Consider the following 14,513-nt stretch of genomic DNA (forward strand, 5'->3'; position numbering starts at 1 on the left):
CAGCCAAATGCTTAACCACTGCGCCACCAGGGCCCCTATATACTCTGTGTGTGTGTGTGTGTGTGTGTGTGTGTGTGTGTGTGTGTGTGTGTGGATAGATAGATAGATAGAGCATATATATAGTATGTATATCAAACCCAAACCCACTGCTGTCAAGTCGATTCCAACTCACAGCAACCGTATGGGCAAGGTAGAGCTGCAACCTTAGGGTTTCCAAGGCTGTAAACCTTTATGGAAGCAAGCTGGCACGTCTTTCTCCTGCGGAGCAGCTGCTAGGTTCTAACCACTGAAATTTTGGTTAACAGCTGAGTGCTTAACCACTGTGCCACCAGTGCTCCTCGGGTGTGTGTATGTATATATGTATACACATGTGTCTTAGTCATCTCGTGCTGCTATAACAGAAATACCACCACAAGTGGATGGCTTTAACAAAAAGAAGTTTATTTTCTCACAGTCTAGTAGGCTGGAAGTCCGAATTCAGGGTGCCGCTAGTCCCATCTTATCAACATCATAGAGATAGGATTTACAACACATAGGAAAATCACATCAGTTGACAGAATGGTGGACAGTCACACAATACTGGAAATCATGGTCTAGCCAAGTTGACATATTTTGGGGGGACACATTCAATCCATGACATTCGACGCTTTGGCCCCCAAAAATTCATGTCTTTGCTGCATATAAAACACGTTCACCCCATCATAGCATAGCAAGTCTTAAATCAACTCTTAAGTCCAAAATCCAAAAATTCCTTTTCATCTATTATCTAAAGTACAGTGTTGCAACAGCCATAAGTTGGACATTTCCATTACAAATGGGGAGAAATTGGAGGGAAAGAAGGGATAGCAGCACCAAGCAAGTCAGCAGAACACATTACATTAGCCCTCAAGGCTTGAAAATAATCCTCTGTTTTCTGAGACAGTTTACGTAATGGCCCTGCCCTCCAGACTCAAGGTATTGGCCGCACTCTCTGGATTCTGCGTGGAGGCCCTTCAGCCCTGGGCTTCAGCTCTGCCCTCCAGGCCCACTGGAAAGACAGCTCTGCTCCTTCGGCTTTGGGCGGCCCCATTCTCTTAGTCCATTTGAGTGGCAGCTCTACCCTTTGAGACCTCAGAGGTTGTGGCCATACCCTTTGAGACCGAGGCAGCCCTGCTTCCTCTATTCCTTGTCTCTTCAGCTTCTTCTTCCTGGTTCCTTGTCCTCTCGGCCCTTCGGGCCTCATCACCCGTGTCTGCCTCGCTGGGGCAAGTGTTCTAAAGCTCTGTAGCTCCACCAGTAAGAGCCTGGAGGCACCCCACTCTGCCCGTAAACTTCAGCTGGAAGGCACTCAGCTCTCTTGCTCTGTGGGTCGGCAAGCCTAGCTCCACTGATAAGTGCTCAGAGGTACCCCAGCCTTCCAGGAAGCCTCCTGCACGAAGGCACTCAGCTCCCTCCCTCCTTGGGTCTGCTCCAGTGCTGTCTTGCACTGGTCTCCTGGTTTTTCTGCTGCCACTTCTCTGCTGTTTCTCACTGTCTGCACCATCTCCAGTATAACAGTTCTCCTCATTTCTTTTTGACCGACAGTTTCAAAATTGCTTCCATATTTTAGGTATCTGTTAGTGCAGCACCCCACTCCCAGTACCAAATTATGTATTAGTCATCTAGTGCTGCTATAACAGAAATACCACAAGTGGATGGCTTTAACAAAGAGAAGTTTATTTTCTCACTGTCTCAGTAGGCTAGAAGTCCGAATTCAGGGTGCCAGCTCCAGGGAAAGGCTTTCTCTGTTGGCTCTGGGGGAAGGTCCTTGTCATCAATCTTCTCCTGGTCTGGGATCTTCTGTGTGCGAGGTCCCGGGGTCCAAAGGAGGCATGCTCCCGGTGCTTCTTTCTTGGTGGTATGAGGTCCCCATGTCTCTGCTTGCTTCTCTCTGTTATAGCTCAAAAGATATTGGTTTAAGACACAATCTAATCCTGTAGATTGAGTCCTGCCTCATTAACATAACTGCCGCTAGTCCCATTTCATCAACATCATAGAGATAGGATTTACAGCACAGAAAAATCACATCAGATGACAAAATGGTAGACAGTCACACAATACTGGAAATCATGGCCTGGCCAAGTTGACAGATATTTTGGGGGGATGAAGTTCAATCCATGACAATGTGTGTGCATGTATAGTATGTGTGTGTGTGTGTGTGTGTGTGTGTGTGTGTGTATGCACATACATATACACACACATAATATTTTATATTTGTATAAATAGAGTGTAAATCTGAAATCAAGAGTGTGCAGTTAAAAATAAAAGTTAAAACATGAATGTGGAAAATGATTTAAAAAATAATATACTAAAAAGGCAGAAGGAAGAGGAACAGAATAATAATAGTCAGACTGATAAAATATACACCCCAAAATGCCGGGTTTCTAGTCCTCAGATTTAAAAAAAAAAAAAAAAATCCATGGATAAGGTAAATAATATTACCAACCAAATTGTGGTTGTTTCCACTCAGAGTCTCAAGGCTAAAACAAAGGGAAGAAGATGGCTTAGAGTCAAGCCCTTGGTCTTTCCCTTGACCTCAGGCTATCTTTGGAATACATATTAAAGCTACCAATACACCCTTTAATTATAAGTATACTTGTATTTAAATTGCCAATGTATATACCTTCGTCAGCAACAGTGGAAGTGATTTGTCTGGTTATCTGCATTTCAACCCTTGAGAGATCTTAACAGTGAACCCCTAACCCAAAATAATCTGTAACAATATAGCAGTGCCTTGAGAAATGATGCAAGTATTTTTTATTTGGAGGGTTAGGGGAGAAAGAAAGAGACATTCTAACAGCAGTACTTAACAGAAAAACAGTTTACACCATTTTATATAGCCGAGTGTGTGGCTGTGCTTTCATGCATTTCCTTCTTGTGAGTTTTCATGTCTTCTAGTTTAAAAATAAAAGCCCTTGGCTCTCAAAGAAACTTCATTTACCACAGTTTGGGGAGGGAAAATGCAAGTAATGGTTCCACTGTGAATATTTCTAATAAGATTAGCTTCAAAATTAGCTAAAACCGTTCATTAACATGTTAAAGTGTTCTTGGATAGAATATTTTATATGTCTTAAAGAATACATGAGAGAATAAGACTGCCTATACATTTTAGATTTTTTTTTCTATTTTGATTATTTCCAAGAGCTGAAAAATTGTGAACTGTTGACTTTTGAACAAAAGCAAAATTACAGTGTGTTTTCATTAACTCATTTTTAAATAACCTGAGGCACACATTCACCCCCATGTATCTTTTTTTGTTTATGTGTAGGAAGTAAATGTCTTCCTGGAAAAGAGATGTGAGTTGGCCAATCTTAAAAATCCCAAGGCTTCAGTTACTGTCTGGGTGGTAACGTGATTATAATTCACAGCTGTAGTGCCAGTTTCTCCAAAACTCTGATTCCACATTTCTACCTGAATGTCCTTCTGACACCTCAACTACCTTTGCTCCACCACATGTTCTCTTCTACCTGTCTTTAATATTTCTGTTAAGAATATCAACTGTGTCTTAGTGAAAACCTAGTTATCTTTGACTAATCTCATTTTTTTGACTCGTACTTGAAATAAGTTGCAAGAATGCTGTCATTTTAATTACTCCTCTATTTTAAAAACTTCATTGCTTCACAGTTATCTAATCTACACTTTCACTCCAAATTTCAAACCTTTCACTTCTAACCACTATTGCCAATCTAGTTTTATATTCCATTACTCCCCCACTTGTAGACTCTACATTCTGGTCCGTGACACATAAACATGCTGTCTGCTGAACACTTTTGTCTTTTCCTAGCTCTGTGTTTTGCTCATGCTATTCTGCCTGTAGTTCCACCTTGTCAACATTTTTACATTATCTCCTACTTTTTTCCAACAGGATAAGATGACCCTTCCTTAGAACTCCACAGCAATTAGTGCCTCTGTTCTACTTCCCAGTTCATTGTGTAGTTCCTAGGGTCTTAAAAGCTTGCAAGGCACAACAATTGGTCTCTGTTAGCCTGGAGCAACAGAAACCCACAGCAGTTTTTCTGTGGGTCATGTCACTTTTTCCATTCTGCTTTTTATTGTAGTTACTTGTAAACTTGACTCTTTTTATTATCAGAATAAATATGTAGAGGGCCGAGTTTGTATCTTACTTTTGTATCCCATGATGAGTCAAGCATAGTGTTAGCACCTAGGAAGTAATCTATGTTTTTTGTTTTTTGTTTTTTAATTGAATTGCATTTGAAAGTAGAAACCAAAATTGTTCTCCTGTGAAAAAGCAGAAGATCTCTGCTAACTAAAGCTTCATTATTTCGGGCAGTAGAGGCTTTACTTTGCCTGCCTGCCCTCTTGTGGAGATTATAAAATAGGCCAGCCTGATTATGCTGAGTGAATTTAGTCGCAAAAGGACAAATATTGAATAAGACCACTATTATAAGAACTCAAGAAAAGGTTTAAACACAGAAGAAAACATTCTTTGATGGTTACGAGGCGGGGAGGGAGGGAGAGGGGTATTCGCTAACTAGATAGTAGACAAGAATTATCTTAGGTGAAGGGAAGGACAACACACACTACAGGGGAAATCAGCACAACTGGACTAAACCAAAGCTAAGAAGTTTCCTGAATACAACCAAACACTTCGAGGGGCAGAGTAGCAGGGGTAGGGGTCTGGGGACCATGGTTTCAGGGGACATCTAGGTCAAGTGGCATAACAAAGTTTATTAAGAAAATGTTCTGTGTCCTACTTTGGTGAGTGGTGTCTGGGGTCTTAAAAGCTAGCGAGTGGCCATCTAAGATGCATCAATTGGTCCCATCCCACCTGGAGTAAAGGAGGATGAAGACACAGGGAAAGTATTAGCCCAAGAGACAGAAAGGGCTGCATAAACCAGAGACTTCATCAACCTGAGACCAGAAGAACTAGATGGTGCGTGGCTACCACCAATGATCGCCCTGACAGGGAACACAACAGAGAGTCCCGCCCGGACGGAGCAGGAGAAAAGTGGGGTGCCAAACTCAAATTCTAGTAAAAAGACCAGACTTAATGGTTAGATTGAGACTGGAGGGACCCAGAAAGACATGGCCCCTAGACTCTCTGTTAGCCCAAAACTAAAACCATTCCCGAGGCCAATTCTTCAGACAAAGATTAGACTGGACTATGGGACATAAAAATGATACTTGTGAAGAGTGTGCTTTTTAGCTCAGGTAGATATAAGAGACTAAATGGGCAGCTCCTGTCCAGACGCTAGATGAGAAGGCAGAGAGCTGATTGAATGGACACGGGAAATATGGGATGGAAAGGAGGAGTGTGCTGTCACAGTATACGGAGAGCAACTAGGGTCACATAACAATGTATGTATAGATTTTTTGTATGAGAGACTAACTTGAATTGTAAACTTTCACTTAAAGCACAACAATAAAAAAAAAAGACCAGCCTGGACAGTATAACTTCACAGGGTTCTTGCCCTGACCAGAGAAACAAAGAGGAAACATGAGGACTAAATGGTCCATGAAAAATACTTAATAAAATGCTAAAAATAGAGATGCAGAAAGGAGAAGCACTGAAAATTCAAGATTCTGGCTTAACATTTGCTCTAAATATGAAAATGTGGTCTTTGTAAGTTTGTCTGTCTCTCAATTCCAACCTGTAGTAACACTCATTGTAGTTTCATGTTTTAGCTAGATACAAACAGGAAAAGGATATCCTTTGGTGATTTATTTGGGGAAGGCTGAAAATCACTTCAGACTTCTGCCCCACCAAATTGTATTTACACATATACGCAGAGACACACTCTTACCGCAGAGAAGGAAAAGCGTGAGAAGTTTAATGCTTTATTACTTTTGTCTTATTGGCTTTTTCACCAAAATACTTTTTTTCTGTGGACTTAATTCATTTATCATAATCTTTCTGAGAACCTGCTGTATTCTAGGTACTAGAGTAAAGGAATTGGAAGGTCAGGGTTCAGATTTTCTGTGCCTCCTACTTTAATGAATGTTGAGTAACTTTAGACCCACATTTTTGGTACCAATTCTTGATATTATCATACAAGTCTCTGAGCCTTTGTTAAAATTTTTTTCCACTTTTTTTCTCTTTGCTCAGTTTGGTAGTTTTTATTGCCCTTCAAGTTCATTCATCTTTTTCTATAGTTTATATTTCTATATTGAAATTTCCTGTCTGTCCCTTAACGATGTTTGTGTTTTCTTTTATAACTGTTGAAAAGTTCTTGTCTCCTAATTCCGTTGTTTCTGGATCTCTTTCTATTGATTGATGTTTCTCCTGGTTGTGGGCCAAATTTCCCTACTTCTTCACGTGTCTAGTAAGTTTTTATTTTATGCTGGACATAAAGGACCTGGTTGGTTTGCCTTTTTTTAATCAAGGAATTAGACTTTGGACTCTGCATAGCTCTTTTTCTTTTTTCTTCTTTATTTAAATGAAAAAAATTAATTTCCTAGCATATTTTTGGCCAGTCTTTCTTAATTTTTAATTTTAATTCTTACTGTCATCTTATCCCTTTTGTATACTCAACATTTTAACTCTTTAATATTTTCTGTTAATTTTATTCATTTTTTTCCTTTTTAATCCTACTTTATAAGAAGGCAATTGTGAGGATATCACTTAAGCAGTAGAGTTTTTGTTAAGAGTGATGAAAAGTTTTGGAGATAGATAGTGGTGAATGTTGCACAACATGGTAATGTAATTACTGTCACTGAATTGTACACTTAAAAATGCTTGAAGTGTCTTGTTACACATTTCACCACAATGAAATTTTTTTAAAAAAAGAAGGCAGTTGTAAGGATAGACTATATTCTTTCCTTAGCAGTTTGCCTTAAAAGGTGCCTAAAATAGTCCTCATAGTAGCCACCTTTTTCTATTCCTAACCATGATCTCCATTCTCCCTAAAGATCTGTTTTTCTTAAATGTCTTCCCTTCTTATGCAGATGATAATAAGTCTTTTCTATTGTAAACATAACTGAATTGGAATAATGAACCTGTATTTTGGGCAGAGAGAAACCTTTTATAAATAAATATAATTTCATTGTATTTTTTATACAGCATACAACATAGCCTAATTCTTTCTAATATTTGTTAAGGAGGGGTAAACAAAAAAAATTAACACCGGTTGCTGTCAGGTTGATTCCAACTCATGGCAACCCCATGTGTGTCAGAGTAGAACTTCACCTCATAGAGTTTTCGTGGTTGCAGCCTTTCAAAAGCAGATCTCCAGGCCTTTTTTCTGGGGAGCCTCTGGGTGGGTCCGTTTTAATTCAGACTGGACACACAGTTGTCAGAGCATGAAATGATGAGTGAACAAATTTTTTTCTGTAGGCTACAGAGAGTGAGGTAGGAGATGTAGATTTGACACGTCTTCCAGAAGGACCTGTTGATTCTGAGGATGAGGAAGAGGAAGATGAAGAGATTGATCGAACAGATCCATTGCAGGGTCGAGATCTTGTTCGAGAGTGTCTTGAAAAAGAACCTGCAGACAAAACTGATGATGACATTGGTAAGAAATGTATCTGTTTACAATAAGAATTTTATAGCTTAATTTATGTATTAATTATTTATTGCTGTGTAACAGATAATTCCAAAACTTATGAAATAGCAAACATTTATTATCTTGCAGTTTTTGTGAGTCAAAAATTTATGAGTGGATTAGCCAGGTGGTTCTGTCTTGGGGTGTCTCAGGAGGTTGTAGTCAGAATATGAGCAGGAGCTGCAGTCATCTGTGACTGGGCTGGAGGGTCTACTTCCAGGATTGCTGTTCACCGGGCTTTTGGCACAAGACATTCCTTGCCATGTGGGTCTCTCCATAGGCTACCTAAATGTCCTTACAACATGGCAGTTGACTACCCCCTAAAGCAAAGTAATCTAAGAGAAAACAAGGCAGATGACACAGTATCTTAGGATCTAGCCTCGGGAGTGACATATAATCACTTCCACTATTGTTATGTCACACAGAACAACCCTGATATATTTCAGAAGGGGAATACATGAGAACATGAATATTAAGAGACAGAAGTCATTGATGGGCACTTACAGGCTGGCTGCACAATCTATAAAACAAAGGTTTGATTGCATTAAATTGATTTTTCCCTCCATGTCTGTAAGACATCTAAAATTCACTACAGCAGTATCCAATGTCTATGAAGTAGCTTTCTTTATTTCAAATTATGTCAAAAATTATATTTTTATTGCCCTATCTTGAACATATATTTTTAAAATTTTTGATTAAGACTTTATAAATTTTCCTTTATACAATTTCTTGTAGAACTAATTACTATACTTTTGTTGATGTCAAATGATGCTAAGGATGCTAATATATTCTTTAAGGAACAGAGATTACTGAGTATCATTATATATTGCTATGCTGTGTAGATAGAAATGGAAAGTGCATTTTTAATGATAAAGAATTGTGTACTATGCTATTTTCACAAAGCTTTTAAAAAATTGAAATATAACTAGCTCCCAATTATGGGTAGGTAGCTCCTTATACTCATCTATTTCAGCCCATGGTTGAAATATGGTGGTGCAGTGATTAAAGCTCTTGGCTGCTAACTGAAAAGTCAGTGGTTCAAACCCACTAGCCACTCTACAGGAGAAAGACGTGGCAGTCTGCTTCCACAAAGATTTTCAACCTTGGAAACCCTATGGGGCAGTTCTTCTCTGTCCTATGGAGTCACCATGAGTTGGAATCAACTCGAAAGCTGTTTGGTTTTGGTTTTTTTAGATCCATATATTTACCTTTACTGCTTAGGTATATACCCCAGCGAATGACCTAAGGTAGACACCCATAAATATTTGCTGGTTAAATTAAAAAGGGTTACTTTATAGTCGCTTTGAAGAATCTTGAGATCTAATTCGTGTTTGTTATCCGTAATTTAATTACTTACTTATTGACATTTATTAATAGGATTTTTTTTTTTTTTTTTTAACTCTAGCCCTCTAAGAACTAGACTAAAAGGCTTTTTTACTAATCTATTAGATCAAAGAGCATTTGAACTTAACCACCATGGAGTAACATCTCAGGCTAGGAAAACTAGATAAGCCCTTCATCCTCATCTGAGTAGTTTCCTGGTTCTCTTTGGAGGTTATGGAATTCTGATAACTTCCATTATACCCATATTTATATGTGAGGTTGAATATATGTATAAACCATATCACTAATTTTTAAAATCACCTGTCATATTGTACTAGTTTCTCTACAGTAATAGCATACATTCTGAAGTTGATTAGGAAGTTAAGTATTGAATTCTAGGTCTTACTGTAGCATTAAAGTATATGTGTCCCTTGGTTGTCTTTATACTAGAATTTCTTTTTTCTTACAGAACAATTATTGGAGTTTATGCATCAGCTCCCTGCTTTTGCAAACATGACCATGTCTGTAAGGAGAGAACTCTGCTCAGTGATGATCTTTGAAGTGGTAGAGCAGGCTGGAGCTATTATTCTTGAAGATGGGGAAGAGGTAGGTTAGCAAATAAATGTTTCACATTATCTAATATGGAAACTAATTGTAGAGTACTTTACTTTCCAGAAACTTGCATAAATCCTGACTTTTGAAATTTGTACAATTTTTTAAATGAGTGCTGAGTTTAGGGTAGTTGGGATATCTGAAGAGACAAAGTTTTTTGTTTTGTTTGCTTTCCTTCCTTTCCTTTGCTTTACCTTAGTTTTGATTTTCTAGCAGTGGACCTTACACAGAATAAGTGCTCAATGAATAATAATATTAATTTATTTTTACTTCTCAAATTAGGTTGTAAGAGGGTTTATTATTAATTTTTACTGTTTGTATGTTTATATCATTATCATTGTTAAAAATGTTTATCAAGTATTTACTCGCTTGCCCTATTCCTTTTTTATATTACACATTAAAAAAAAATGAGAAAAATTTATTGGAACTAGTGCCTCCTAGTGAACTGCTGCCAGTTGAGGCGTTAATGTGGCAATTCTTTGTTCAAAAATGCTTGGATGTCGACTTGTTGGATAGGTGGAGAGAGAATGCAGAGGGATGGAAAGGTATGGTTGCTGTTAGGAAATTTTCACTATATTTCTTATCAAATTGGGAAAAATTAGATATACTTGATGAAAGTTCTTTGAGGGCAGGGACATTGCCTCACGCTTTGCTTTTTAATACCTTCTCCCCACATCCTAGAAAATATCTGGCACGTAGGATATGCTCAAAAAAATGTTTTTGATGAACAAATAAATGTACATGTATTAAATTTTTTTTTATGTCAGGATAGTCTAAATGTTTCAGCAATACAAAATGATACATACATGAGAGAGAAATAAACCAAACTTTTAACTTATTTTCTTTCCCACAAATTTTTGTTTTCTCTTAATTATTCACAGTCCTGTCGGCAAAAATTTATTGACTGCTTTGTGCCAGGTACTGTTCTAGGTACAAGGATACAGTGGCGAAAGCAAGCAGACAGTCTCGGGCCTAGAGTAGCTTATGTAATCCACAACACCCCAATATGGGTGTATTTTATATTTGTATTAACAAAAAAAAAAAAAAGAGCCCTCGTGGTGCAGTAGTTAAAGCACTCGGCCGTAACCAAAAGATCGACGGTTTGAACCTACCAGCCGCTCCACGGGAGAAAGATGTGGCAGTCTGCTTCTGTAAAGATTTACAGCCTTGGAAACCTAATGGGGCAGTTGTACTGTGTCCTGTAGCGTCGCTTTGAGTCAGAATCTACTCAGCGTTAGTGGTGGTTTTTGGGGTTTTTTTGGTTTATTGATAAAAAAATGCACTTTTGAAAAAAAAATTTCTTGTTGCCACTGATTTCCTTTAGAACTGACAATAAAGATCTCCTTTAACTCACATAAAACAGCTGTTCTGTGTTTAAGCTAATAAAATGAGTTGGCTACTAACGGAAAATAAGTGATCTTTCATTGATACACAAAAACCCAAAACCAAACCTGTTGCCATCCAGTCAGTCGATTGTGACTCATAGGGACCCTATAGGACAGAGTAGAACTGCCCCATAGTGTTTCCAAGGAGTAGCTGGTGGATTCGAACTGCCAACCTTTTGGTTAGCAGCCAAGCTCTTAACCACTGTGCCACCAAGGCTCCACTGATAACACAGTAGACCTTTAAAACGTACCTCCACATAAATGGAGTTAATGTTTTCTTAGCATTAAGAGAGATTTTGAATGTTTTATTTTGTTAGATATGCCTTAAAATTCAGGCTTTTACTGGCTTTTCTGAATTAATCATTAGCTACCCTTTTGCCAGGCACTCTTCTAAGAATTTAGTATGTATTAACTCATTTAATTAACAAAGTAGTTCTTGTTATTACACCCATTTTAGCAGTAAGGAAACTGAGGCCCAAAGGGTAAAATAAGCTTTAGTGATTTGCACAAAGCATACTATGTTATTGACAGTATTTAGTAATATCAGATCTTCCCTTTTTTTTTAAGTTATACAAGTAATATATATTGGTAGGTCCTTTTTTAAAGTTAATATATAACTTTGTAAAAAAATTCTTTGAACGTTTGTTTTTCTCTCTAGCTTGACTCATGGTATGTTATTTTAAACGGCACTGTAGAAATCAGTCATCCAGATGGAAAAATTGAAAATCTCTTTATGGGAAATAGTTTTGGAATTACTCCCTCTCTGGATAAGCAGTACATGCATGGAGTTGTCAGGACTAAAGTAGATGATTGTCAGGTAAGCTTATTTCTTTGTTGGTCAAGTAAGTACTCTTGTTTGTTGATTAAAAATGGCCAAGCCTGTTTTTTCTTCCTCAAAATAAAACAGCTTTATTTGGAGAATTGGGAGTTTCAAAAGCTGTCAGTTAATAAAGGAAATTAGATGTTATTTCCACCTCAGATATTTTTGGAATTGAGTAAACTGTCTGGTAGAGAGATGTATGTATAAAAGAGAATATGCCAAAAAGATGTTGGTTTGTTACATTTCTGTCTACTAGCCAGCTCAGTCTTTTTTTAAAAAAATAAATAAAGGAAAGAAATAGGAACTCCTGGTTTATTTGTTTCTAACTTACTCCTGTTTCGTGTTTTCTTTGCATAGTGTCAGTTTTGAGAGAAGTAGATATTCACTTCTCCTTTTACAGCAGAATTCAAAACAGATTTGACTTCTTTACTCTGTGCGTGAATTACTTAATTCACCTCTTTTTTTTGTTAAGGACTAAAGGGATCGAATGAAAAAGAACTCATGCCACTTGATTTCTTACCTTTGTGCTCTGCCTTGGTGCGTAGTGATGTATTTATGTACTACAGGTTCATTAATTGTCCCCATGTTGTTCTTGGACAGTTCGTCTGCATAGCTCAGCAGGATTATTGGAGAATTTTAAATCACGTGGAAAAAAATACTCATAAAGTTGAAGAAGAGGGAGAGATTGTTATGGTGCATGAGCACCGAGAACTAGACCGGAGTGGAACCAGAAAAGGACACATTGTAATCAAGGTGAGTGGTTTTTACTTATTCTGGTCACTGATAAAGTTTTCATTTGCTTAAAAGACTTTGAACTACTTTTTGAGTAGTGTGAGACAATTCAAATAAATGTGTTGGCTCGTTTTCCTTTTTTTAGTTGGTTCTTATACATTTTTATAATGAAAGGAAACTTATTGCCATTTAATATCAGTATGGGTAGGATATTATTTTAGACTATACTGGTCAAGGCTTTCATTCTCAAATTTATTTTATGATCCATTGATAACTGGAGTTAATTTCATCAAAGCTAGCAATGTTTTGAAACAAAACAGAAAATGCAGGGACCAGCCATAAGGCATAATGAATCCTAGGAGAAGATGCCCAGTGCTTGCTGGATAGATCTCTATGGCACTGAAATAGGAGTTGACTTCTCTCAGCCTTACTTTCCTTATCTGAAAAGGACGGTGATAGAACAGTGTTTTATAAGGGCTACCCATTGCCGTCTAGTTGATTCTGACTCATAGTAACCCTATAGGTCAGAGTAGATGGTTTCCAAGGAGCAGCTGGTGGACTCCGAACTGCCCACTGTTTGGTTAGCAGCCAGACACTTAACCACTGCGACACCACAGCCCTACAGAGTAGAACTGCCCCATAGGGTTTCCAAGGAGCAGCTGGTAGATTCGAACTGCTGACCTTTTGGTTTGCAGCCCTAGCTCTTACCCACTGGGGCATCAGGCACCTTAGAAGGGCTAAGTGAGGTAAATCAAAGCCTTAGCATGCTGCAGTCTGAGTATTAATCCCCATCTGGTTTTTCCTTCTCTAACTCCTTCCTCTTCCCCCATTGCCTTTCTTCCCTCTTCCCTCTTTAAAATCCTCTAGATGTAAAATAGGCCAATTATAGTTGAAAGAGAGGAAATGGATGCATGACTATTTCCCTTTTCAAGCTTGTCTTGATTGCAAAATAATAAAAGTGTCATTATTAATTACAAATGCAGCAGTTTATTTAATAATATGAAGAGATAAGTCAGAGAGATGATCTGAGTCCGATGTCCAGTCTGTTCATCCTGAACAGGAGTCAGGCTATTTCTCAAAGCTGTCTCTTTCTTTTCCTGAGCTGATAAGTGCAAGCTTTTTAGAAAAGATGAGCATATGGATGGACTGCCATAGGCTAATGGATATACTTTTTAACTTATTTTGTATTTTTACAGAGGCTTATGCTTTTAATAGTTTATTTTTATTACTTACAAAAAAGTTGTAGCAGTAGTACAGAGAGCTCCCTCATCCAGATTCCCCAGCTGTTAACATTTCACTGCATTTACTTCATTATCATCAGTCTTTTTCTGAACCATTTGAAGGCAAACTGTAGATGTGATACCTCATCGCTCCTAAATATTCCAGTGTGCGTTTCCTAAAAACAAACACACTCCTTCATAATTACCATAGAACCCATCAAGTTAGGAAGTGAACATAGATAAAACAAAACCAGTGAGCCCACAGACCCTGTTTATATTTCACCAACTGTCCCAGCAATGTCTCTTTTTCCTTTCTGGTCCAGGAACTCATCCAGGAACATGGGTTGCATTTAGTTGTTATGTCACTTCCCTTTATTCCAGTCTAGAACAGTTCCTCGATCTTTCTGTATTGTTCATATCCTCAGTAGTTTTAAAGAATACAGACCTTATATTCTTTAGAATGACCCTTAACTTGGATCTCTCCAGTGTTTCCTCATGACCAGACTCAAGTCATTCTTTCCTAGCAGGAATTCCATAGAAATGAAGCCTGTTCCTTGCAGTGCATCATATCAGGGGCACACAGTGTCGACCTGTCTCATCACTAGTGAAGTTAACCTTGATACCTGGTCATGTTGGTATCTATCTGCCAGGTTTCTTCACTGTAAAGTCACCATTTTATTCTTTGTAATTGATAAATATCTGGTAGAGAGATGTTCTGAGATAGTTGCAATATCCTGCCAGTCTTTACTTCCATTGACTACTCCGTCTCAGATGGTGCTTTTCAATTTTGGTTATTTCTACATTTCTTAATTATTCTACCATAAAGAAGAGCTTTCTCTTCTCCTCCAATTTATTTATATTGATATGGACTCATGTGTTGTATTCCCTTACTGTGTGGGTA

The 14,513-nt window shown here is 37.9% G+C and overlaps 1 protein-coding gene across 9 annotated transcripts in view; it reads left to right on the forward strand.

Annotated features, from left to right (window-relative positions):
- The window catches only part of RAPGEF6 (Rap guanine nucleotide exchange factor 6), a 266,914-nt gene that overhangs the window by 159,258 nt on the left and 93,143 nt on the right, over positions 1–14,513 (forward strand). For 8 of the 9 annotated variants that reach the window (XM_004384759.2, XM_023739016.1, XM_023739009.1 and 5 more), the window contains 4 exons: positions 7,313–7,490; positions 9,313–9,449; positions 11,499–11,657; positions 12,261–12,413. In XM_004384759.2, the coding sequence (XP_004384816.1) occupies positions 7,313–7,490; positions 9,313–9,449; positions 11,499–11,657; positions 12,261–12,413 (627 nt within the window). Of the gene's footprint in view, positions 1–7,312; positions 7,491–7,963; positions 8,054–9,312; positions 9,450–11,498; positions 11,658–12,260; positions 12,414–14,513 lie in introns of those variants that run through there. The other variant, XM_023739014.1, reaches the window with a different exon arrangement.

The sequence above is a fragment of the Trichechus manatus genome, unplaced genomic scaffold, assembly GCF_000243295.1.
Source record: "Trichechus manatus latirostris isolate Lorelei unplaced genomic scaffold, TriManLat1.0 scaffold00127, whole genome shotgun sequence".
Classification (NCBI taxonomy): Eukaryota; Metazoa; Chordata; class Mammalia; order Sirenia; family Trichechidae; genus Trichechus; species Trichechus manatus.